Here is a 26,773-nt window from a genome sequence, read left to right on the forward strand (position 1 = left end):
GGCATGGCCCCCATTTCCTCTCCCATTTTATTCACTATTAGTTGTTAACGCTGCTAGTTTGCGTGGCCTCATTTTTTTTTTTTTTTTTTTTTTTTTCTTCCTTTCCCTACTACAACTGCAGCACAGTGCTAATGGTAAAACTGGTGATTGACACAGTAAATGCTGGGAGTGTTTTCTTTCACAGGGCTTCTTGGGTTACTTTAGGAAAGCCACACAAAATTTACTGCAGCTTCCCCACTTGTATAGTGCAAGAAGCATTGAAGGCCTTCGAAATCCTACGTGTTACCTGCCTGGGGCGATCTGCTGGCTAGAAAGAGAAACCCCACTGTACCTTTGTGCCTGGAAGAACCATCTAGTCTCAGTTGAAGCTCCTCCCTTTACCCACCTTAAGGAAAAATCTGCCGACTGTTGCTACAGTGGCAGATCTGGCTAGGGACTGTCTGGGTGTGTGTTGAACTTGTTGATACAGGGTAAATTAGATGATGCTAGTAATCCAGTGCAACATTGAGGTAACTGTGTTGGATATCAGTTCTGCTTCAAAATAATTGGAAGGCTCATAACATTAACCTGTAATGATACCCATTAAAGTTTTCTAGGAGTATTTGACAGGGGCGTGCCAGAACTGCAAGGACTCTCTCTATACATTACTGGTATTTGAGTTTTTAGTGCCCCTGGTAACTGGTTGGTAACAGAAGTTTGCCTGCAAGAGAGAGCTCTCAGTGATGAGAAGCTCAGGTTGTTGTAGGAGATGAATGAGAAAGCAGATGAGTAGCATGTATGAGCTCCTTCGGTTTTGTTTTAACCTACAGACATTATGAATGAAACCTTTCCCTCCCTGTACTTCCCCAACCACCTCATTTGTCCCATGGCATCCTACTGTCTGGTCAGGCATCCTTGCAGGGTGCCATAGCTTGTCCCTCTACCCTCTGTTTTGCCTTCAGACCAGCTGAAAGCTTCCCTCTTCTGTAAACCCCAACATGGACTTTTCCACGGTTGTCTGCAAATGCCGCAAGGACCTCTCTCTTGCCCGTGCTGCTGTCCTCTGGTGAAGTTAAATAATAAACGGATGGCATGGTGACTAGTTGCATGCTTTCTGAAGCATGGAGTCATGTTCAATACTAAGTTGCCCATAAGCTGCCCAAGGACAAGAAGGTTTAAGCCTGTTGGAAACTCATGGCTAAAAATATTTTTGGAAATTATTCAGTTTCAATTAAGCTTAATTGATTTTTTTTTTTTTTCTTCACATTTCTATATGTGTTATGGGGGTTGAGGGAGAGAGTCTGATGAGTGCTAAGAGAGCAGTTGCTCAGTTCTCTTGCTGCTATTCCTCAAGCACTGTCACAACTCTTTTCTTCACTGGGAGAAAAAATTGGCTTGGGATTACCATTTTTTTCTTGAGTTACAGACTAAAACATTTTTATGCATTTCAAAGCAAGCGACGTTAACCAATAACCCATGTGTTTTATCCCATGGTCATCAGTGCCTGACTGCTGTCTGTGTATTTACTGCTCCTCAGTTTCTAGGTGTCGTTTTCTGCATTTCTCTGGTACCATCCATTCAGGTTTCTCAAAATGGTTTACCAACGTAATGTGAATCAAATCTTGTTTGCTCAGGGAGTATTATCCTGGAAGGACCGAGCACGTTTGTGCTTGTTTCTAAGCATTTTACTGCCTTATATTTGAGCAGCTCTGAGGGTATTTGGATGTAGTGAAGGCGAGGCACGGCACCTTTGCTAACAGCGAGAAATGCTTTTTTCTGAGCTGACCCCATGGCAATCAAGAGGGCTACTGAGACAGCGGCGTGTTACCCAGCATTCATAAGAGTGGCAGGGTATAGCAGCTTGTTTCTTTTGGGGTCTGAGGGGTAGATTGACAACTACAATTAGCGAGTTCCTGCTTCAAACAGGACAGAAGAGTATCAGGTTAGTAACAGCCAACCTGGGTGTTTGTTTTACTTCTATTACCCTTAGTCACTGATGATGAAATTTGACTCATATGTTCACATTAAACTCAATCACATATGTTAGGCCTTTTGTTTGCTACTAAAATATTATTCACAACAAAGAACTCATTAGAAGTCCTGAAAGGGTCCCATTCTTATGTGTGACCTCTCCCTGCTTTATTATTTTTTTCTAGTTTCTTATTTAAACTTTGATGGTTTTGATTTGACTTTTCAATATTTGTACTAGAGAACCTCAAAATGGTTCTTGTCACACATGCCTCTGCCCCTCTGGGATTAACAGTTTATTTTACAGAGTTTTCCCCAAGATGCACGATTCTCTTTCAAGCAACATTTATACTAATAAATTACTCAGTGATACTGGCAAAAGTGCAAAATGCGTGTACATTTACACTATGTAGCTTCTCCTCATTATTCATCTTTAAGGAAAGCAATTTTGCTATGATGTGTAACTGGTATTCCTACATCTTCCTGTCTCTAACTTTGTATTCCTGTACTTGCGGGTTCTGCTGTTTCGGGCATGGCATTACTGTTGTCACTTCAGTGGTCGGCTGCTGCTTTGGAGTTCTTTGTGCATTTTCAGAGCCTGGGACTCATATTGCAGTGTTGAAGTTGCAATGCGGATCTCTAGATCTGAAACTCTAAGTAAGCCTCACAACTCACCATATGCTTGCCTCAGCCTAGTTATTTTTGTGCTTCATGGCAGTATAGAAATTGTATTAATTAATTCATTGTATTTTATGTGAACTAGTATCATGTGCCCAGCTATGTGTTCGCTGTGTCTGACCATATAAGTATAAAAAACAAGTTTTAGAAGTACTTGTAATAAGAAAAATGGTAGAAAATACATACGTAATGTTCCTAGAAGTACTTTTGTTTAGTTGGTGGTGTTTGTTTCTTGAAGGGAAGCTGTGTTTTAATATTGTAAATTTTTTCACTCCAGTGGACAAGGGCATGGAGCAGAGTTTGTACCTCGGAGCGCTGCATGGCTAATGTACTTTGGTATTGGGCTTCGGTGTTAAAAGCTGAAATCTAGTTGCTCGGTTTTAGAGTTTGATGTGAAAACTTTTGGCTTTATTATCCCAGCAAAATATGCTCAAACTGTGTATGGGAAAACTGACTTCCTTTTCAAACAAGTGAGTTGGTGCTGAGTTTTGGGGAATTTAGAAGTCTGTCCTGATGGCCTGTGGTGTCTCTTTTTAATGTGTGTTAGGCTAAATTACTATGGTCCTTAGAGACCACCGTAGATTAGCTGGAAGTGTGTTGAACAGATGGATTGCATTTTAGCTGGTTATATTTGTAATGTCAAGTGACGGGCATTTAACACAACACATTTCATATTCCCTGTTACTGCGTAAACCACCCCAGGACAAATCTAAGGTGAAATAAAATAGAAGTCAAGAGTAATTTGTCTGGATACTATTATAAACATGTGCACATGATTTGAAGAGAGAAGTTGAGGGTAAATCAATAGGCTTTTTATTTTCAGCAAAGTAGGTAAATTAGTCAAAGGTGCTGCTGGCAATGAAAGCAGGAGAACACAGTACTCCACAATTGGATTTTCTCCTCTCTGGGTCAAATCAATATTGCCACTAGGCACAACCACGAAGCTGTATGGTATATTGACATAAGTGATTCATCTTGGAATCAGTGAAACTAGGGTAGGAAATCTGCTGCTTTGTAGCCATTGAACATTTCATTTAATTTTTTAGGAGTAAGTGTACATTTTTTTTTTTATTTAATTTGATTAAAAAGAAAAATTATTTCCTCTGCAACTGATGTGCATGTGGGTGGCAGCTTCTCCATTATTTATTCCAGTGGGCTAGAAGTAAAACTGTGTCCTAAAATACTTTTTACTTTTTTATTAAAATACCCTTATTAAAATATACCTATAATTTTTGTTATATGATGTAAACAATTTGAATTGATCTTAAAGCAAATTTTTTATCAGGTCTTGCCTTGCTGGCCTTGCCCTCTGATGTCTGGAGTGATTTATTTCTGTGCCAGCCTGGAGCAGTTCATTTAACCAGTTCATAAAGCAGTGAGAGTGTGCACAATGGATCACATTATAACCATGGAATCTTATTTTCATTTCCTTCCTCCATTGCTAGTTATTATTTTTTCATCAGCCTACCAATGCCTTGCCTATATATGACAAAGCTATCCGTTCCAGGGATGTCCCACTAGGCATTTGTACAGCTTGCAGCGGATGAGGTTTTGCTTCTGGCTGGGACCTCTGCGCTTCTCTAATACAAATAACAAAACCTGAGCCATAACAATGAATTAGGTGGATGATTGTGCCTGGGTCGTTTCTAGTTTTTTTTTTTATGTGATACTGTCTTGTGTGCCATCCAAATTGCATATGTGTGGGTTTTCTTGTTGTGGTTTGTTTGTTTTTGTTTTGTTGGGTTTTTTTGTTTGTTTTTTTTTTTAATAAAACCTGCTCTTGTATGGTATACTGCTACATTGAGTATATTTCTGTCATTTGCTGGGTTATCTGCACCCCACACAGGCTGAGCATGGCTAAGGCTAGGTATGATTCCTTCACATCCCCTCCCGCTGAGATTCCAGTCTACGATTGTCAGAACTGATTATTTTCAGCAGAGGAAGCAACAGTTATTTTAGCGGCTTTTGGGTTTCCACTTGAAGGGTCTTTAGAAGCGTGCTTTGTAATTTGCTGGTTTTCAGGGAAAAAAAAAAAAAAATTCTTCAAAGACAGCTAATCCTCTAGTCTGTCACATAACGAATACAATTGTTGCAGAGATGAGCAAAGTTCTTAATCAAATTTTGTCATGTATATAATGTGTTGGCAGGGAAACAGTGAGTACTGAGTCACAGGCATAGTGTCATCAGGCATGCTTGCATGGTAAGATGTACATGGAAAACATCTCAATAAAAGACCTGTTTGTGTTTCGCTTCCTTGTCATTCCCCTGCAACTGCTTGTTTCATCTTGTCTAATCTTTTGTGGGACCCTGTTGTATACAGTTTACAGACTCTTCCTATAAATTTTTTGCCTGACGCCATTCCTCAGATAATTATAGCGAAATAAAGAAAAACTTTGAAAATAGTTTCTGTATATTGGAAGACATTTTTTTCTTTTAAAACATAACCTCTTTGCAGGCTGCAGAATAACTTGTCTTCATTATTATATTAAAGCAAAACTGGAAACTCTGGAAAAAAAATATTTAAAAAACAAACTTCATGTCTCAATTTTCTGTTTAAAATATGTTTTAATGTTAAAACTTGTTCATTAGCCTGAGTGTTCACTCTTCCTTAGAGTTCTGATTCCAGAAGAGCTTGAGTTCAGTTGTCCCTTGGACTTGGAGTGCGCCTTGCCTGGGAAACGCAGCTCTCGGCCTGGCTGTGGCAGCATCCAAAGGGACATTAAGCTGCGCAGGGGCAAAGCTGCCTCTCCATCCTGCTGCTGGGGGGCTCTGAGCTGCTGCAGGTGGCCACTGACTCCTGCTGAGACCTTATCTAAGCATGTAGCGTCTCCTTCACCCAATGTTTCCCACTCCAAGGATGTTGGTGAGATCAGATCTACGCTGAGGTTGAGGGAGAAGGACATTGGTGGTGCTGCACAGGTTGGGCTCTGCTGAACTTCCCTGCTCCGCCAGCCTGAGTTGCGGCTGAAACGTAAGCCAGATTCCCTGGCGAGGTAGTGTTTGCTCTTGCTGGGATAACTAAAGCTGGTGATGGTTTTTCCTCGTGGGCATTTTAAGTAGGAGAGTACCATTTGGCTTCCAGTCAGCTGGGCAATTAGCATTTTATAGCCAAGCAATATACTTAAATGGAATTGCTTGGCTTGAGCATTGAATTACAATGGCCGGTAGACTGCCGCTGTTCCTACATAATTTATTTAGTACTCGCTTCTTGTTTAGGATTCAGGCAGAGGTTAATTTAATTCTGCATGAGAAGCTAGTACTTACTCTCCGTTAATGCTGTGCTGTACTGCAGTGCAGGGAAAAGTTTTTGCGTAGAGCTTGTATTTGCCTGGTCTCTCAGCCGTGGAAAGGACAATTTTACCCACTCCTTTCCTAGCAATGCATTGTTTGCCGCAGCTGTTGACATGATTACGTTGGCACTTAAAAATACAGACAAGAATAATACCTTAAGACCATTTTATTCCATGCTGTTGCACATGTATTTTTAAGAAGCAAATGTGTATTGAAGTGTAGTGTGGACCAAGGAGACTTTGTTCCTACAAAATTACAAGGGGCCCAGTTACCCCGTTACAGGTAAATAAAACGTTAATATGTGACCATGGTGACTTGAGAGCGAGAGCTGCCACTGCACCTCTTGGGATGATCTGCGGCAGAGAGCAAACATCCGGTGTGTGTGATCTTAGAAGGATAAAAAGAGTAGGTAAAATGTGCCTCGGTGCTCCAGAAATGAATTGGAAACTTTTAGGTGGAGAGAATGAATGTGTTTGTTCATGCTCTTAATAAGCCTAAGTGCTTAACTCGGTGCTTAGAATTTTATCCTGAATCTCATACATGTCTTGATTTTTCCTGAAGCCCTTGACTGCTAGAATCAATGTGGGGGAATTCTGGCTTTTTTTTTTTTTTTTTTAAGCTCCTTTCTTAGCAAAGTGATTGCAAAGAGTTCCCAAATGTGAAGTAAGTAAGACAGCAAAGGCTTAGATGCTTTAAGGCTGCTTAATAATGGTTTTGAATCCTTGAGGTACCAGTCCTGGAGTGCCTAGCTGCCGTCAGCCAAACTTCCCTCTGACTCGGGCTGTACCCCTTTTGTTGCTCAGACCTGTTGTCTCGGCCTGCTCCAGGCTCTGCACCTCTGCAGGCGAGCACAGAAGAGGCGGCGAGCGAGGGTTACGCACCCAGTTTGACTGCCCCTTAGAAAGCCTCCTTCTCCATATGGGGTCACGTAACTGTGCCCATAAACCTTTGTGGGCTCTATGTACTCTGTTTGGGGGTCTGGCTGAAGTGGTGCAAGACTTGGCCACTGATGGTTTATATTTTGTGATAGTGGTGTTGACCTGCTATCTAGAAGCATCCTTTCTTGCAACCATCACTGCTGTCAAAAGAGCTGAAATTTTGTCTTCAAGGGTAAAATATCCCGATCTTTGGCAGAGGAGCATTTCGGGCACCTACAGACACTGAACTAAGGCCTGACAGGGATTTGTTTTGAATTGGATTCCTTAAATAAGACTTTGATACCAACATTATTTTTTCATGGAAATCACATTAGCAACAATTTAAAAAAAAAAAAAAAGGGCAAATAAATGGTAGCCTGAGGGAGGTAGTTTCTGACTCGCAGTAGCTGGCCTCCAAGTTGGTTAGTGGTCTAGGTGTAAAGCTAGCAGCTCAGACCCTAATTGTTCTCGTCATCAGGGAAATTGTTGCCATATGTTGTTGCTGTAACCTTTGCTGTTTTAACAAAGCTTTAGTGGTGCTGTAAAAATGATTAAAAGGTTTCTCACAGGAGGAATTAGATTTATTATTTTTTTTTTGCTTGTACAGTTGCTCTTTGGAGTATGGTGGTGTGTTGTTTTTTTTATGGCAGAAGGACACACGCCATCTCTGCCTCCACTGCAGTGTCTCGCTGCTATGTTTGATTTCAAGCATAACAGGATTCTTTTATATAGTACAGTAACTTGCTGCCCTTGTGGGGAAATGTTGCCTTTTTTTCTGCTGTTTCTTTTGCTGGCTGGGCTTCAGCAGCATGTCCAGGTTAACCCCGTGTCCAGTGGAGCTGTGCCCTGGGAGGTGATCAGGTCCACGGAGGCCTTTGCTCGATGCCAGCTGAGAGGGTCTAACACCACAGCTCCCTGCCCGAAGGCCAAGTTTGACTTCATGGGGGGCTTTGGAGTGGGGTGGTGAGACGTGAGGGGAGCAGAGAGGCCCAGCACAGGATTTTACTGGTCAGCTTGTGTTACTGCTGCTTTGGATAAGGAAAACAAGAAAATATCGACGAGTGGATAGAAGTTGAAGAGTTCCTGATTTGCTCTTGGGTGGGTCTTTGGTTGTGATTCCAGATGTGGGATTTTAAGCAACGGGCCTGAGACACGGTCACATTATCCCAGCTACTGAGTCACTCCCTGAGGGTCAGCTGAGCCTTACTAACTTTCTGTGTTTTCACCCCACTCAAAACCCCAGTTAAATTCATCAGCGTCAGCGTGAGAGCTTTCAGTTAACACATTTTATCTCACGCTTGTAGCTGTGTGAATGGATAGTTCATTGGTACATCCCTGTTAACAGACGATAGTTTATTAAACTGAAGTAACTTTGTTTCTGTGACTCACTTTCCTTATCTTGAAAAAGCAGAGCAATGACATTGACCTTCCTTTAAAGTGTTGACATGTACAGTGAGCGGCAGTGCGCAAGGGCTAGGTATTATCATCACAAGCACTAATCTGAAGGTGAAGGCGTTTAGAACAATAAAGATGTTTATTTTTAAAACAAATTATTTAAACAGATCACTAGGTCAGAGTGTCACCTCTTGCAACAATTTGAATCTTTCAATCAGAATTAGAGAAATCACTCTTCACAGGCTCGGGGCCGTTTCTGCTTGTATTTGGTGACTGTCAGATTCTTGCCAGAAAATGTTAAGTTCAAACAGCTACGAGGGCGTTCAGTCATGGTTATGTTGGACGGTATACTCAAATAATTTTACGGAAAGAGCTCATGGGAGTGTTAACAGCATAAAGGTTAGCTGTAATGTCTTTTGTGTCTGCCAGTTAAATAGCTAGCGATCTGATGATTACACAAAGACAACGCAAATTCCTTATGCATTCCTGCCTCAGTGCCGCTCCACACGCCGGGTGACTGGAAGCACAATTCTTTCTCTTTTTTTGCCATGGAAATTGCTGCTTAAAGCTCAATACTTCTCTATATGCAAATTTTGATATTTTTGTTTGTTTGTTTAACAGCCTCAACACCATGCTGTTTAGTCATAGCAGATATTGCAGTCCAGACATGTGCTGTTAAATCTAATAGATTTTGCACCTGTTTTGGTAACAAGTGCGAACAAACTTTTGTTTAACGTGGCTCAAATGCACAAATTATAAAATGCATTTGGCTAATGACTCGGCAAATGCTTGGTCCGCGTTAGCCAAACTTCACATTGCATAAAGGTCTGCGGAGCCTTCTTTCTTAGCAGCACCAAAACCCCCACCAGCTGTGACACTGAGGTAGTTCTACTTTATCCAAAAGAGAAACTGCTGAGGAGTATGCCTTCGGTATGGATCAGAAGTAAGAAAGGAAAAAAAAAAAAAAAATGTGTTATGTCCAAACCTTTTTTTTTTTTTTTTTAAGAATATCCACTCTGATTACTTATCAAATGCTGCAGGCTCACCGAAGTATTTCCTCTTTCAGTCAGGCTTAATTTTCCTCCTATGGTAACTTTGAAAGGAGAAAAATAACAATGGGGTAACTTGGAGGGGAAGTGTTTGGGTGAATGGGTGATTGTTTCAGGAAACGTGTTTTGGGGCTGCAGCAGTTCTTCCCCTGGCTCCCAGCGCTCTGCCAGTACCAATGCCTCTGCCCTCCCAGTGGCCTGAAGGTAGCCTGGGAAATGGAGACAAGCAGGGAAAAAGCGCCTGCCAAACATTTGCTAGAGTTGTATGTGCAAACCTTTGTTTCCTGAATACCGGCACAGTGCTTTAATCGCACAACCATTTTCCTCCCAGACTTTCTATGTGAAATAAATACTTGCCTGCAAAATGTTTTATTTGGATCATTGCAAGCGAGTGCTGCTAACTGCAGGATGAAGCCAACAGCTGTACTCCTGTGCTCTCTATGTTACTGGGGTGCATGCCTGAAGGCATTTCCATGCAGAGTCCCCTTTGGAATGTGTTGATTTGTCCATCTTTGAGCATTTTGCTTGCCCCAGGGCTTGTAGCCTTTCCTGTCCCTTAAGCTCATCCTGTCATTTCAGAGTAGCTTCAGGCAGCTGACATTTAAATATTGAACCTGACCAAGCAATGCGCTTCCTATCCCTCATATTCCCCACCCCCCCCACCCCCAAATAAAATGACCATTAAACAAGGTTCATGACATACTTAAATCTGTTTTGCTCCCCATTAAAAACAATGCAAGCAAATCTAGACATTTAAATGCAGTTGCTATCAGCACTGCAAGTTGTCTGTTCCATAGCTTTTCCCCATACCCACTTCCCCAGCCCATCATTAAAATCTCAGACCCACAAAATAATTTGACCAATTGTTTGAATTGCTCAAACTTCACAGAATGGCTTAGGTACCTTTGAACCCACTGCGTTTGTACGCCCCGAAACATGACAGCAGCTGTATGTTGAACATCAAATGAATACAGGCCATGCCTGGGGTAAAGGCATGACTGATGGGTGTGCCTGGCATGGCCACGCATTTATCCTGATTAGTGCCATGGGACCCTTTAAGTTCCATATTAGCCATTGTTAAAAGAGGCGATTAGCGTATGTTTGCTGTGCAACCTGATGCCATCTTCAAATAGTGATTTCTCTCTCAAGTGGGGCTTCCTCTTGTGACCTCTGACCTGCCGGTACGTTTAAAGCTTTGTACTCGATGGAGCTCTGTATTCTTTGTGGTGTAATTGATTGGAATTCCTTCACACTGAACTTTGCCTGTTGTTCCCTTTTGTTTAGGAGGTCCTCCAGCAGCTGATTGTAATGAATTTACCAAATGTTTTGATGATTGGCAAAGATCCTCTTTCTGGTGAGTAGTTTGTTGGGTTCTTCATCCCCCTCCTCTGAAATGCTAAGTAAAATTTGCATTATTAAAATGTTCTTAAATAACAAACATGCTTTTAAACAAACTATATGTAGTTGTAGCCAAACTGCAAATATTTGAGTATCTCAAAGTCTCACATTTTGATGTATCTAATATGTAATACTTATATTTATGTACCTCTACATTCAAATACAATATCTGATATATGTGTGTCTGCATGTCATACGCATACACATGTGGCAGTGAATTAGCTCTTGCCAGAGCAGCAACTGTTTCCTTGAAAGTCTTCACTCCTTGCTGCAAGTGACCCAGGATGGATTCTGCCATGGGAGAATTGTTTGTCCTCCAGGTTTTCTGTCCTATGTGCCTATATAATCAATTTAGTTGTGGCAATGTGTATACACATTTCTTGCAGAATTGCTCTAAAGTGTGAAGGAACTTTTGCAAATGAAGTGTAGGAAGATAAATGCATGAGGATGGAGAGAAAAATGTATAAATGACAAACTGGGAAAAGTGAGGAAGAGAACGGACAAGGAGAAAACCATCTGCTGGCCATGTTGTCTAGGCAAGGACATCTGTCACGTGAGGTGTTGCATCAAAAGTGACCTGGAAGCCAATGAGCTCATGGTCCAGAGTCCAGTGGCTTTGGTGAGACAAACTGAAAGCTGTTTAGCCTGAAAACAAAGTTGACTTCTCTTTAGAAACACATTTCTGAAATGAAAGGTTTTGTTGCTGTGGTTTTTACTTTTTTCTTTTTGCAAGCCTGTTCTCTCTCTGCCTTAGCCCTGTGCCAGTGCAAAGGACAACGTATTTTTTTTTTTTTACCAAACAAGGAAAACTGTATAAACCCTGTCAGCAGTGATGGGGAATGACATGCTAATCAGCATCTCCAGGACAAAGAAATGGCAGAAAGTTTGGCAGAAGATTTTATTTTGCTGCTCTTTGCAGCAGTAGTGTGTGTATGTAGAAAAAAGGGTTTATATCAGAAAAGAGTATTAACTTACAGATGTTGGATCACTGAAATTCATAGTCTTGGCACTTTGGCAATAAAATCAAGCTGAGGGTAAGGCTTCTTCAACAAGCAGATTAAAGTCTGCAATGCCAGTCTTAATTCTCCTGTACGGGCTACTGTTATGGGTAAAGGAGAAAATAGAAATACAAGCGCAGTTGCTTTTCTCAGTCATATGGGCAATGGGCAGAGCGTGGGCTGCCAGCATCGGGAGTGCAAGTGAATAGAGATGTCTGGGCCAACAAGGCAGTGTCTCTGCTGGCTAAGTGTCAATGGAAAAGGCTGGCTGCTTTCTCATCATGGCCATTCCTGAGCGACAGCTGGCAGGAGACTCATAATGCAGTAACCACAGCGTTGGTTCCTGGGGAAGCTGCACACTTGAAAGCTGTACACTTGAAAGCTGTTCTGTTTTTAGCTATAATTTCCCATCATTGACCTGCTGGTTTTTGTTGGCACTTTAGATCTCTCTTTCTTTGAAGAAAGTACCTGGTATGTCTCTTGTAGGAAAGATACTGGTCATCCGTGTGTTCCCATCTTCCAGCTCTTTTAATTACAAACAGTTTTACTTTACTTTCTGACATCCTTTAAAATGTGGTGGTTTGGTATTGTTTGTTGGTTTTTTTTATGTGGTCTTTTAAAATTTATTTTATCCATTACTGGCATATCATTGGCATTATTCAGAACATGGGAAGAGAGGATAAAGAATGCAAAAATGTAACTTCTGGATGTCTAAAATCGATGGGGCACGTGTGTATAAAAAATATGAAGTTCTTGTTTAGCCATGTTATATAATGGTTTTCAGAACCAGTCCCAAGTTAGACATGACACAGGAGGGTGGTCAACAAAGACAGACTTGAGATGTACTTGCTCCAAAGAATGTGCTCAAGAAAGAAAGTGTCTGACAGATAAGATTAAGATGAGCTTCTCTTGAAATCCTACCCTTAGGTAGATGACCACTGGTAAGATGTGCTGAAGAAAAGGTTTGAGACATGGAGAACTAGAACTTCCTTCAGGAAGAGGAACCTGGCTGAGGGCTGACAGGAAGCTCAGGAACAGGGAGGAGAAGGCTGAGAAGTTAGTAAAACCAAACCAAAAAGGAACAGGCTGTGGTGGGCAATAAGGGTGAGCGATGACCAGGTGACTGTCAGGTTGATGTCTTTGTTACTGGGTGTCTTGCAGTGAGGACTGAGAGGAAGGCAGGGGCACTTGGGAGGGGAAGAACAAGTTAAATGAGAGTCAGTGAGAGAGCTAAAGGAGGGCTGCAGACTGAATAGAGATGGTGAGGACAAAGCAGTCATCAGCATTGGAAGCAGTTCTTCTGGCATGAATACAGACAAGGCCCAGGGAAAGCTGACAGAGAAGTGAGGGTGCTGGGGGTGACAGCACTATGGGGAGAAGAGATGATGGAGACGGTTGTTTGAGGAAGTGTTTAAAAGTGGCAGGAATGCTAGAGAAGAAACCTCTCTCTCTGTGTCAGTGATCCAGTCCAGGACGGATAGGAAAGAAGAGTCCTGGAGGGGGCGTCTGCAGAGACAGTGCTGGGCAGTGTGGGGAGCACTAGGAGCTGGAGACAGAGGTGCAGGCGGTCTGCAGGGCTGGGGTGGATCTGAGAGGCAGTGATGAAATCCCAGTTTTGCCTTCCCCATTCTGTAGGTAAGTTATCTGAATGAAAGGTCGCTCTTGACCAGAGGAAGAAAAATTGATCCCGTGGTCACGTTCCTGGAACAAATACAGTGTTGCTTTGTACCCTTTGAGCTGGGAAGGCTCCTAATGACTGTATTGACTTCACAGGTCCAAGACCAGAGAGCTGTTAGATCATTTAATGTGATTCGCTGTGTAACAACTGCAGTGACTTATTCCTTGTAACAAGCCCACCTGATGTTTTGCTGTGCACGTTTTTCGGAGCTGTCTGTTCACCAGTGCTATCTGCAATTTTTACTTTTTCCTTCAAAAATGCACCCAACAGTGGTGTTACATGTATTAAATTATAAACCGAACTGCTCTAAAGCTGAGAATGCTGTTCTTGCTGTTTAGCTCCCATTTGGCACTCAACAGTTGGGACTATTGAGGGCTTCTGCAGCTCTGCTTTGAATGTGAAATTGAAAAACAGAGCTGCTGCCACCACTAAAAATGCAGTAGCAGCTGGGCTTTTGCATAGGAGATGGCTCATGTCTGCTGGGTTTAGGAACTTTCCTTGCTTTCATGTCCTCTAAATCATTTCATTCCATGGCGATTTTGCCTATTTCGGTTCATTTGGCCATGGGCATAAAAGTTGCAAAAATATTTGTAACAAGATGAAGGCTTTGACTGTTTTCTAGAATATAGGGAGCTGAAAAGAAACTTGAAAGTTAAATTAAAGGATTTAGAAAGTTTTCCCAGGAATCTGACTTGCAGAGTGATGCAGCTGACGTTACAGGATTTATTCTCTTCACTGCACTGTAGACAGCTACTACCATTACATTTCCTCTTTGTTTTTATTTTCCTCCATGTTTTTTCTTGCTGAACAGCTTTTTCAATTCATTACTGCACCACAAATCCCCCTGTGCTCAATATGAGAATCATCAGCGTATTTATCATCTATACACATCACTGTAATCACCTTTTATAGTTCCCTCTGGCTTTAGCATGCCTTATAAATGGCCACTCATTCATGTGCCCACACAAGGAATATCAGTATACAGTATTGGTCCTGAACCTCTATTTAGAGGTGTTGTTTAATTTCTTACTTTCTAGACATGCTTAGTTTAACACAGGTAGCGAGTGTTCTTGGAAACTGATGGCAATTAATCCTTTGAAACAGTCATAGTTAAATACAGGGGGAGGGGGATTATTTTTAACTTTCTTCAGACCAAGAATGGAAATGAGGTTTTATTTGCCTGAAGTAGGCTCATTTCTGTCTCTTCAAAAAACTTTGCTATTTAGATCCCCTTTTTCAAATTACATGTTAAGTTTGTGAATGAAAGTGCCCAAAGTCCTTGCTAATAAGTGTCTGTAGAAACTGTTGTTCATTAAAATTGTAAAAGATGTCTACTCTCACTGGCGTGTTTTTTCATGTCTGGTTTCCTTCCTCATTTTGTTTCACAATCCTCCAGAGGCACAAAGGCTCATAAAATATAAAGTTAATAACAAAATGCTGCCTCAATAGTGTAAATTTAGCATCCAGGCTTTTCTCACTCAGGATGTTGCCATCATTAGAAAAAATGGCACTTGTGTGTTTCACCCCTTCCCACCTTCTCATATCCACTGGCCACCGCATGTAGCACTGCGTGCGCTGGTGCTCCCTCTCCTCCGCTGGAGGAATCACTAAGTAGAAATGTGCAGAAAGAAGCATCACAAGCTCAAGATTTCACGTGCTTGGGTGCTCTCATTTCCATTTTCCTCTGCCATCTTTCCTACCCCCCCCACCCCGCCCCACCGGCTGTATTCCCTCTGTACCTTGATCCTCCTTTTTTTTTTTTTTTTTTGTTTTGTTTGTTTGTTGTTGTGTCCCCTAATCCCTCCGCCTGCCTTCTCCCCGAGTCCTGCCATCTGTTTGTCATCCTCTTTCCCCTGTGAGAGCAGAGGGGTCTCCTGGCTCCGGTGCAGGGAGGCTCCCAGGATGCACAGGTGGTGCTCGGGCTTCCCCTCCCTTTATTTTCCAGAAAACCCGCTGGCCCTCTCTCACGGTTGGGAGCAGATGGTCTTTCTGCAAATCCCCCAGGTGGCTGGCTCCCTTACAGGCACAAACGTGTGGCCTGAGGGCAGCTGCCCTGGAATTTTCAAAAAAGTGTAAAAGAAAAGAGGTGTGTTTTGTTTTGTTTTTTTTTTTTTAATTGGCACCTTTCTGCCTAAGTGCTAGTTTGAATCCTGTCCATTCGTTTCAGCTTGTGGGTACCTGTCTGCCAGGAGCTGCCCCAGACATAAGCATTTGCATCCTAGGTTGTAGGAGGACACTGTCTTGCCAAGGTCAGCTATTAAACCTGGGTGGACCCAGCAGACTTTCTTCCCAGCTGTCTAGGAAGGAGCTGTGTCATCCCAATGAGCCAGCATGGGGACGCCTGCACATTCCTCCCTATGCAGTTGCACAAGGAACTTTACCACCTTATTAAATTAGCACAAATCAAGCCTTTTGGAAAAGACCGCAGAATCATTCACTGTTCAGGAGGTATGACTGAACTGGGGATAAAGATCTGCTTTTGTTCAACGCGCGTTACAGGATACATGCACTGTCCTGAGTGTAGAACTTAGCCGCTGCGCTGTGTAATAATCCTTGATGTGTTTCCGATTCACGTAGTAACCTTGGGCACTCCACTTGAGTGTGTGGTATCTCAGCTCTCCTGTAGGTGAGGTGAAAGGGGAGAGGGGTGATAAATCCCTTCCTGGCTTATTCTGAGGTTTAATTGCAAACTGTCTCTAAAGCATTTCAGATTGGTAGAGGGTTTTTTTCATACTCGTATCCTATTTCTTCTAAATATCTCCTGTAACTAATGTCATCCTACCAGGCTTTAAAATGTTACTCAAATCTAGCTTGAATATGAGTGATCTCAGGGTTCCTTAATGCCAACAAACTGTTTCCACCCTATGGAAAACAACTTCTGAATGAAAGCCAGAGGAGTTGAACTCTTTAAAACAGCCACACATGACCTTCTGAAACACTTGGGTGGCTGGCAGAGTAGATTGGACCTTTCAATCTTAAAAGTGTTAAAAGGGTAGTACAATCTCATTTTCATTACATGTACATAGCATGTCTGCAACCATAAAATAATTTATTAAAAAAGAAATATTGGAAAAATCCTGACAGTGAAGTTTTTTTTGAAAGCTGCCAGTGGAGAGAGCAGACTGCCGAATGTTATTCTTAAGACAATAGCAAACTAATAATCTTATGAGTACCTCGGGTCTTTTAATTTCTCACTCCTTTATAAAAACTCTGGCTTGGCCTTCCCTGCCAAAGGGGCTTGCTCTGTCTGCCTCGGATTCAGTTCCTGATGGGGGGTCCAAGTGGGGACAAGGACGCAGAATGGAGTTTCCAGGCAAGGTCAGTCCCTGGTGGGAGAACAGGGTTGACCATGCTGAGTTACTCTGCAGTAATAGCTGAAGGTCTTTTGCCTCACAGGGTCATGCAGCATCCCTAATGCCCATCTGTTATCTCATGGAGAGAAGAGCAAAGCTTCCTGCCTTTGGTGCAGAGAGGTAGAGTGTGGTTTGAATGGCTCAAGTAGCTCACATATCTTTAGGATGGTATAGATGCTTTCACTGTTGGAAAGTAAACCTGATGTTTTCTAAAATGAGTGATTTCAAGCCACTAGGCTCACAAAGAGGATGGCTTTGCACAGATTGGAATTTATGGTCAACAGATGCAGGTGCCCAAAGCACGTAAGGGTTAGAGCACTTGTCTGTGTGATCCAGAGCAAGCAGCCTGGTGGCTACTCCTTCTGTCTCTCATGGTGAAGGTGTTCTGCCCTGAGTAAGTTTGGGAGAATGAGAGACACATACTCAAGTCACTTGCTGTTTCTTTCCATAATTTAGCAATTTGCTCTCATGTCCCACAGGCATGCTCTGCATTTAATCCCTGGTCTGGATCTGCTCTGAAGCTGATGCAGAATGAAACCCAATGCTGAAACTCTAATGAGAACTCAGTTTCATGAAAAAATGTCTTCTGACCAAATTAAGTACCTCCTTGGGCTAGCAGTGCCCTCAAAGGAACTGTTCATCAAGTAACAGATTTTTTTTGTTGTTTCTGAGGTGGTTTTTTTTTTGGTGACGCTGTCTACATTTAAGGTTGTGTTATTCAGAATCACACAGAACAATCAGACTTTCACAGACTGAAATATTATTTCTATAATAAGTTGTATTTTTTCAGAAAAGAGCGAGCCATGTATGCTGCTAGATACGGGGAGAAGAGTAAGAATGATTGTACATCTTTCAAAAACAGTTTTTAAATATTCTTTAGGGAAATAAACAATATTGTATTTACAGGGTGAAGTGTGAACTAGCACATTTGAAATATGTCTGTCTCTGCAGAAGAGAAGAATTCCTGCTTGCAAAATCTTAATGATCTTGTGGAGCTTAGCTATGGTATGCACCCGGTAGAAAGCCATGTCCTCTGCACTCGGCAGAATGGATGTAGTGACCCAGACAGCACTCCCATGAAAAGATGCAGCCATCCAGGTCTCAGACTGCAGAGATCAAGGGCATCCTGTATCCTCCCCCTGCCAGGCTGAAGGCAGTAGCCTAAAAGAGAGGAGTGAGTGGAGGCAAGTCTTCTCTCGGGGCAGCAGGCGAACCCCCTCCTTGCCCACCTCGCCTCCCCAGGTGCCTCTGCACAACAGGTATGAGGCTCTGGGTGTGCAAGGCCAGTCAGTGGATGATGTGGGTGATGGGCCATCTTCACCAGAAGTGTTGCCAAGGTCAGAAAGGCCTACCCTCCATCTCATGACCACCTCCACAAGGAAGAAAAAAACAGGTTATAGTTGTAGGCGATTCCCTTCTGAGGGGAACAGAGGGTCCAATATGCCGGACAGACCCTCCTCTTAGGGAAGTCTGCTGCCTCCCTGGGGTCCAGGGTTAAGGACATCACTAGGAAACTTCCTAGCCTGGTACGGCCCTCGGACTATTACCCATTACTGCTCTTCTGTGTGGGTGGCAATAAAGGCACAATGTGTTGTCCAAGGGGGATCAAAAGAGACTTCAGAGCCTTGGGGTGGTCGGTAAGGGGATCTGGAGCACAGGTTGTTTTGTCCTCTCTCCTTCCAGTTGTGGGCAGTGACATTGGAAGAAACAGGTGGGCCCAGTCTATTAATACGTGGCTCCATGGCTGGTGTCACTGAGACAATTTTGGGGTTTTTTTGATAATGGGATGGGCTACATGGCACCAGGCCTGCTGGCATCAGATGGGATTCATCTTTCTGAAAGGGGCAAGAGTGTCGTTGATCACAAGCTAGTGGGGCTCATGGACAGAGCTTTAAACTGGGCTTGAAAGGGGAGGGAGATAATATCAGGCTTGTCCGTGACAAGCTGTGGGATGACACACAAAGGTTGGAGGGACAGGGTGCTAGCGAGGGCCCTCAGCCTGTTGCTCTGGGATGTGCTGGCTACACTGCAGCGCACTTGGAGTCTTACAGACGTGAGCCAGGGGCTCCTGAGGTCATAGGAGCCAAGAGGGAAACACCAGTGAAATACCTCAAAGGAATTAAGGGGTGTTCCTCTAAGAAGGTGATACAGCCAACAGCCCAGCTGAAGTGCCTCTGCACCAATGCACACAGCATGGGCAACAAACAGGAGGAGTTGGAAGCCATTGCGCAGCAGGAAAGCTATGATACAGTTGCCATTAGTGAAACTTGGTGGGACGAATCCCATGACTGGAGTATGGCTGTCGATGGCTACAGGCTCTTCAGGAGGGACAGGTGAGGAAGGAGGGGTGGTGGGGTAGCCCTGTATGTGAGTGTTTTGATTGTCTAGAGCTTAATGATGGTGATGAGAGGGTTGAGTGCTTATAGGTAAGAATCAGGGGCAAGGCCAACAAGGCAGATATCATGGTGGGAGTGCCTTACAGACCACCTAACCAGGGGTGAAGAGGTAGACAAAATATTCTATAAGCAGCTAGGAGAAGTCTCACAATTGCTAGCCCTTGTTCTTGTGGAGGACTTCAACTTGCCAGATGTCTGTTGCTCTCTCCAACTACCTGAAAGGAGGTTGTAGCGAGGTGGGGGTCAGTCTCTTCTCCCAAGTAACAGGCCATAGGCCAAGAGGAAATGGCCTCAAGTTGCACCAGGGGAAGTTTAGATTGGATATTAGGAAAAATTTCTTCACAGAAAGGGTTATCAAGCATTGGAACAAGCTGCCCAGGGCAGTGGTGGAATCACCATCTCTGGAGGTATTTAAAAGACGTGTAGATGTGGTGCTGAGGAACATGGTTTAGTGGTGGACTTGGCAGTGCTAGGTTAACAGTTGGACTTGATGATCTTGAAGGTGTTTTCTAGCCTAAACGATCCTATGGTTCTAAAATCAGGAAATCAGAAAACAAATTGTTTCCTATGCTGCCTGCACGTGGTGGCTTGCAAGGGTCTCAGAGTGGAAATAAGCCCCGTGGTAATTTAGGTCAGTGTGCCTTGGTGCGTCTGCAGGGCTGCGGCAGCTTAATTGATGAGTCATTTTAACTCCAGTTCCCCAGCCGTGGGTCCTGCACATGCCTCTTAACTTTCTGCCAGCGCAGCCTTACAAGGGCATGGTGTTGGTGGAGGAACACAATTGTGCTCAGAAATTGTTTTCTGTCTGTGTATTGATAGGAGCCATTGAACACCCAAGTAAAGCAGGCTATAAAATGAAAGTGTTAATCCCACAGTTAACACATTCTGTGTCAGGAAGCAGGTGTATAGGGATGAGAGAAAACTATACGTGACCTGCTTCTCTCTTTTTCTCTTCCCCCAGTGTGGATGAGGACAGGCTTTTCCTGAACCTAACTCCATAACGATCTTTTTATTTCCTCCTTGAAGCTCTTTGCTTTCCATCCGCCTTTATCTATTTTTGATATATGTAATTTTCTTTACCACCCAACCATCCCCACGTTAATTTTGTTGAAAGAAGATCTGGGGTTGGCTCCCGGCCGCACGGGTTCCCCTTGTGCGGCTTTTTCCTCTCTTAACCTTCGAAGGCGGCCGGCGGGGCTGTTGGTCACGGCAGGATTCCCTGCAGTAACAACCTGCCTGTGCCCCCTCCCCGCCACAGCTCCCCGAGCATATGGCTGGCTGCGTAGTCTCCCTTCTACATCGCTCGTTTTTTTTATCCCTCTTTAGCACATGGGGTTTGCGCTTCAAAGTGTGAGCGGGCTTTGATGCAGAACAGAGGCAGAATTTATTCGCTAAAACATCTCTCGGAGAGAATTTTTATGCGCAGAATGGCATTCAGCTTTGGGAAGTCTGAGTGGCAGCTGTTTTACAGCCAGGGAACTTAGGACAAGTTCTTCCTTTGAGAGTAACCCTCCTTTGCTTCTGCTCAGGGTGTTTTTGTTTTGGGTTTTCTTTTTTGAGGGGGGGAAGAAGTGGTGGTGGTTTGGTGGGCTTTTTAGCACCCTTCTTAATCACAAAACAAAGGGACAAGTATTGAGCATATGCCTTGAATTATTTAAAGGGTTTTGTTCCCCCCTTCATTTATAAGAAAATGTAGGTGAGGATACCACACTGAGGAAAAAAAAGTCTTGCTGGATTTGAGATTTTAAACTAATCTGTAAGAACTGTGTTGTTACAGGCAAAGTGTGGTAACATTATAACGGGCAGTGTATGTTGTTCAGGCACTTGTTCAAAGGTCTTATTTCTCTTTTCACGTGGATATTTTAGAGAGGATCACTAGCAAATACTTAATTTGTTGTACATATGTACTGATTCCCTTTTTTCCTCTCTAGGTAAAAGTATGGATGAAATTAAGAAGCTGCTGTTGTTGGTTCTGGGATGTGCTGTGCAGGTGAACATTCATTAAAGGCTTGAAAAATAACATTTTTTTGAATCTGTTTTTTTTTTCTGGACTGAGAAAATCCACCCAAAGATCAGTGCTGTATGAACAAATCTCCAGCTCAAGACGTCTTGTGAGCTGAAATTGTGAGAAGATACAATAGGTGAATGAAAGAAATGCAGGGGGAAGGAAGCACGCTTTGTGATAGCGGCAGCCTCAATTTGTTGCCAGTGCTTAATCAGCCACAGGATACACAACTAAGTAGTTGATAACAAAGTGGGAAGACATAAGCTTTGAACATCGTTCAAAGATTGTTGTTGGTTTATTTTCATACTATTTTAAAATATGGAGTGGAACAGTAGACATGAATGCCAAACAAATAGATAAGCTAACAGTCTAAATATTTGTTTAATGAATCCTGATTTTATTTGCATAATCTTTTGATTGCATGTTACGTGTCGAAAATCTGAAATGAATAGATACTTTGTATATTCATGTAGGGATTTTTATGCAGCACTTGCTAAAATAAATAGACAGGCAATGTATATGGGAAACTCCCCAGAAATGCATGACAGTTACCAGATAAAGAAATCAGTGTTCTGCTCACCAAACCTCTGCGTCGGTAAACAATAGCCACGTTGCAGGCTAGCCTTTGCTTATAATTGACCGTTTGTAGGTCTGTCTAGTGTTTTTGTCATGTCTTAGGACACTTACCCTGCTCAGCTATGTCAAGTCAATTATGTCAGGGTAAAGCTGTCTACGTACGGCTGCTCTGAGCTATCTCAGTGTTGCACTGTGGCACAAAGAATAAAGGTCTGATTTGGCAAGCTGCTGTGCATCCTCAGTCCCCGTGGACGGGTCTGAGGTTCTTCCCAGGGAAAGGAGTGGTTGAGACTCAGAACCAGGCTCCAAAAGGACACTGTAAATGAGTTTTAAAAAACCTGTTAAGTAATGCTTAACTTCTCCATAATGCAGAGTTATTACAAGAAGGCAATAATGTTGTTAGTGTACAATCACAGATACACAGATAGCAGATGTCTGCCTCTTTTAAAGCCCTAAGTAAAAGATTTACTAAAATCTGTTTGTCTGAAATGTCACTCATTTTTATCCAGAATGTTTCCCAACCCCATTTTTAATCTGAAGCACATGTTGACTTTGTCCAACAAGCAACATTTTGCATTGATGTGAATAACATCTGAAGTGATGCATCTCTTCATTGCCAAACCCAAGCAAAATGCAAACAGCAAAGCAGAGAGGTTAAATGATGCAATGTAAATGTAGGTTTGCGTTTGTGCAGCTCTGTTAATGAAGCTGTGATGATTTCCTCTGGCTGTTGTCCCACCTCTTGATCTTACTGCGTGTTGAACTTGTTTTTAAAGAGCCAAACCAGCCATTTAACTCAGCCTTAATTGTACTGACTGTAAAAAGTTTAAATAATTTAATGCATAATTTGTTTCATGCTCCATATGGGGCAATGAAGTGTTATACCTTCTAGTGCAACAAAGGGTAGACCTTGAACATTTTGTCATTACCAACGTGAGGATTTTTTTTATTTATTTACATGAAAAATGGTGCAGTAAGTTTTAGGATATGTAGCAGTGTTTCAGGATGTGTTTTCTTTTAACAGTGTGAAAGAAAAGAAGAGTTTATTGAAAGAATAAAACAACTGGATATTGAAACCCAAGCTGCCATTGTGTCACACATTCAGGAGGTGGGACTCAGTATTGTCGGTTTTGACTTTTTATCTCTCCCTTCCTTGACTTAACAGAGTTTTTTTGCTATGAAATATTAATGCTTGGAATTTCATAATGGATTCATGAACTTCACAAAAAAAAAGATTGAATATGTTGCTGCAATCAGATTATAAGATGAAAATGATACGTGCTGGGAACATTACTTAGCTCAGGAGCCTTCTAAAGAGATGCAGCGACAAATGCCTTGCTTGCCAGTTATAGGCCATGCAGAAGGAATTGTTTTAGGGATACATGTGCAATATTTCCAAAAAGCATGTATGGTTTAGGAGCTGCAGTGCCACTTGCAGCAGCGGTGCAGGCACTTAATCCCCAAGTCTGGTGGGAGGTGAGACACAGGCTCCCCAAGTGACTTGCTTCGGACTGTGGCCTCTGAGCTCAAATGGTCTTGAAAAGTGTACTCTGCAGCTGAAATTGGATATAAACTCTGTTTTTAAAGAGAAGTTTGATCCAGGGATAAGTATTCTTGGACTTCTAAGGTTTTTGCAGAAGGAAGGAATACAGGTAGGCGTTAGGAGCCAGCTTGCTTTGGATAACCAAAGGAGAGCCGTGTGGAAGCAGCCCCCACTGGGAGTTCCCCTTGCCAGGAGCGGGCACTGGGTGTCAGTGCTGCAGGTGTAGAAAGCCCAGTACAATTAGATTTGAGGAACAAATAGTGAAAGTCTAAGATGGGAACTTTTTTCTTAACACTTAAAAAAAAAAGTTCTGCTTTAAAAAAAGAAGAAAAACGTGATGAACTAAGCACATGGTTATGACAAAAGCAGGAACAGACTTTAACTGACCTTGAGAGATTTGCCTGACATTTCTGCTAAATGATTCAGAGGAAATCAGTTTGGGTAAGATAGCAGTTGAAAGGTACACTGCTAGCAGCAACCAGAGACATTTCTGCTAAAGACAGCTCCTCCCAGCTATATCTGCTGCAAATTGCAAATTCATTGAAAGCAGGGCCTCTTCACAGTGAGCCTGACTGTTCAATGTGGGATCAGTCCCTTCAAATCCCTGTGGTGACCACCTCAGGGTCCTTACTGCAAGGGTGACCACCTTGCAGTAAGACAGTTGCATACTTCTAATATACAAGCATACGTGCTATTGATCACACTCTGTATCTGATCACATTTTAAAAATTATAAAAAAGTCTAAATACCAGAAAGTTCTGGGTAGTGCTACAGTTAAGGTAGTTGTGTTTGTTATTTACAACCTGTTTTTTGGTGAAATGTGGTATGTTTTTTAATTGATCAGTAGAAGAACTTGAGAGATGCAGAATATACAGCAAACATATTAGTGGAAAGACATTTTTTTGTTGTTCCTGTTACTAGGTGACTCACAACCAGGAGAATGTCTTCGACTTGCAGTGGCTGGAGCTCCCAGATATGGCCCCAGAAGAACTAGAGTCTCTCTCCAGGAATATGGTTTTCCACCTCAAGAGGCTGATTGATGAGAGAGATGAATGCACCGAAGTACGATGACTTATCTCTCCCATATAGAGCTCATGTGAAGCAGCAGATGGAGGCTCCATTCCTTCTCTTGTGTCTTGTTTGTGCACTGGGTTTCTATTTCTTCTGCTCCTTTCTACTACACCTCTGAAAACCTGTAGAAAGATTTGACTTTTCCATTGATTCTTTTGTAAACATTAAAGTCTGGTGACGTGATTGCTGAAGAGGAGTGTAGTGGTCTCTCCATGAAGTGGAGAGACTAAAATATTTGAAGTTGTGACTTTGTCTTGAGATTTTTGTCTCAGCCTGTCTGCTCATTCATCTTTGAGTGACTGCTCGCCTGTCTCCATCATGGCTTCCAGTGTCTTCTCTAGTTTTTTTCTATGTGAAGATCATAGAATCGTAGAATGGTTTAGGTTGGAAAGGACCTTGAAGATCATCGAGTTCCAACCCCCCTGCCATAGGCAGGGACACCTCCCACTAGACCAGGTTGCCCAAGCCCACATCCAGCTTGGCCTTGAACACCTCCAGGGATGGGGCCTCAACAAGATGGCCTGATCTGTTGCTGACTGATCAGTTCTTTTCCCTTCAGATCTCTGGTGGAGGCTTCTCCCCTTCTTCAACCTTTTAATTTTCTGTCATGCTTTTGACTGTGAGTGTGTTAGTTAAAACTGTTAGTTGTTAGAGGTTTTTATGAATTTTCCAAGCAAAACAGACTGCTCATTTTGAGCATTGGAAGGGGAATGTTTTAGTGGTCTGAGCATAGTGGAGATTCCTTTCCTCCTCTGTGTAACCTTCCCTCCTGGCTATCACTTGAATGCTGTATAATACCAGGCTAATAATTTTCTACATTTATAAATAATTTTTAGATACTTGGAAAGCAATGTATAATTATACTGTATATGTCTTGACACTACATAATTCTCTGTATTTCCAGGTCATTGTAGATCTTACTCAAGAGAGAGATTATCTGCAGTCTCAGCAACCACCAAGTCCTCTGAAAGCACCAAGTCCAGATTCTTCACCAAACCCAGCCAACCCTCTCTCTAATGAAGACAAGCAGCACCTTGCAGTTGAGCTGGCAGACACGAAGGCAAAATTGAGAAGAATCCGTCAGGAGCTGTGAGTCGCCAGCGATTTGTGTTTCTAGAGAAACTTGTATATTAAATCCTGTGCATCCTGAAAATGCAGGTGCCTGTTGGCTTCAGTACACTGTCCTCCATGGGAGCTCTCAGAATCACATCTTTCAATTTTTTTATTCATAGCAGTAGGAAGCTAGTATAGGCGTTCCATATTTCTTAACTGGTCTTTAAACACAGAGTGATGGCTACTTCCATTTTTCTTTTTGTGTCTCATCTCTCTTCCCCTTTTCAAAATGCCAACTGCTAGCTGCACTTTTTTAATTATTAGTGGGAAGTCCAGAGGCCAGTGAAGCTTGCTATGACAGCAGTAGCATCAAAAACAGAGGTACGGAGTATAAAAATAGAGCTGCAAACTCAGACCCTTGATATGTATATGGTATCATGAGAAAAATCCTTTTGCTTTTATGAAGCTGTCATGACAAAGAGGCTCTGTGTTCAGAATATGCCAGGAGATTTCTATCTTCCTTTCCAGATTCCCTGCAGTGTCCATAGAATCAATATTGGTTTAGGGGAAAAAAAAAATTCCTTACTAAGATTTTTCTAATCCTTTTCAGGGAAGAGAAGTCTGAGCAGCTTGTAGATTCTAAACATGAAGTTGAGCAGCTCACCCTAGAGCTGCAAAAAATAAAACAAGAGGTAAGATGGGCTCATTTTATTGTGACAGTCTTTCCTATTAAAAAAAGCCTCTTTCTATGTGAGGCTAAAAATACTACTATGCCTATTTTTTAATGAAGAAATCGGGTTACTCCAGCAAGCTGTTTGATGATAATAGCTACAGCATAGCAATGCTACATTTTCCACTTAACTGGTGAGAGCAGTTTCAACTGTTCAGCTTGCAAATAGCCTCGTAATGCCTGAAGCTTATGCAGCATCAGGCATTAGAAATGTCAGAGTCCCAACAGGCTGAAGAACCTCTCTGTCTTGTAGAGAATTTACTGCCTAGTACTCCTGAACCAGCGGAATGCTATTTGCTTATGCTTAAAATAAACAAGTAAATAAAAATAAAGTTTAAAGGACATACTTTGAAGTATTAACTAAAATTTTTCTCCCTGCTTATTCCTCACTTCCACAGAATATCCACCTGGCCTCAGATGCTCGCTCTGCCCGAGCATACAGAGATGAGCTCGACTCTCTGAGGGAGAGGGCAAACCGTGTGGAGAGACTTGAGATGGAACTTGTTCGGTGCAAAGAGAAACTTCATGATGTGGATTTTTACAAAGCTCGCATGGAGGCAAGTGAAAATTGGGCAAAAGATTTGCTGAGTGATCCTTAACATGTGGCTTTTGTTGTGTTGCTGGTTCGTGTGTCATTTGTCATTGAGCTGACTAGCAAAACATCAGAGCAAGTGGAAATTTCATAACATACGTCA

The 26,773-nt window shown here is 42.5% G+C and overlaps 1 protein-coding gene across 1 annotated transcript in view; it reads left to right on the forward strand.

Moving 5' to 3' along the window:
* CCDC88C (coiled-coil domain containing 88C) overlaps positions 1-26,773 on the forward strand; it is a 102,755-nt gene that overhangs the window by 31,548 nt on the left and 44,434 nt on the right. The window contains exons 4-10 of the mRNA XM_082484801.1: positions 10,562-10,631; positions 21,032-21,090; positions 22,706-22,789; positions 24,146-24,286; positions 25,200-25,384; positions 25,959-26,040; positions 26,477-26,635. Of these exons, the coding sequence (XP_082340927.1) occupies positions 10,562-10,631; positions 21,032-21,090; positions 22,706-22,789; positions 24,146-24,286; positions 25,200-25,384; positions 25,959-26,040; positions 26,477-26,635 (780 nt within the window). The remainder of the gene's footprint in view (positions 1-10,561; positions 10,632-21,031; positions 21,091-22,705; positions 22,790-24,145; positions 24,287-25,199; positions 25,385-25,958; positions 26,041-26,476; positions 26,636-26,773) is intronic.

This window comes from Vanellus vanellus (genome assembly GCF_965231255.1).
Source record: "Vanellus vanellus genome assembly, chromosome: 6".
Taxonomy (NCBI): Eukaryota; Metazoa; Chordata; class Aves; order Charadriiformes; family Charadriidae; genus Vanellus; species Vanellus vanellus.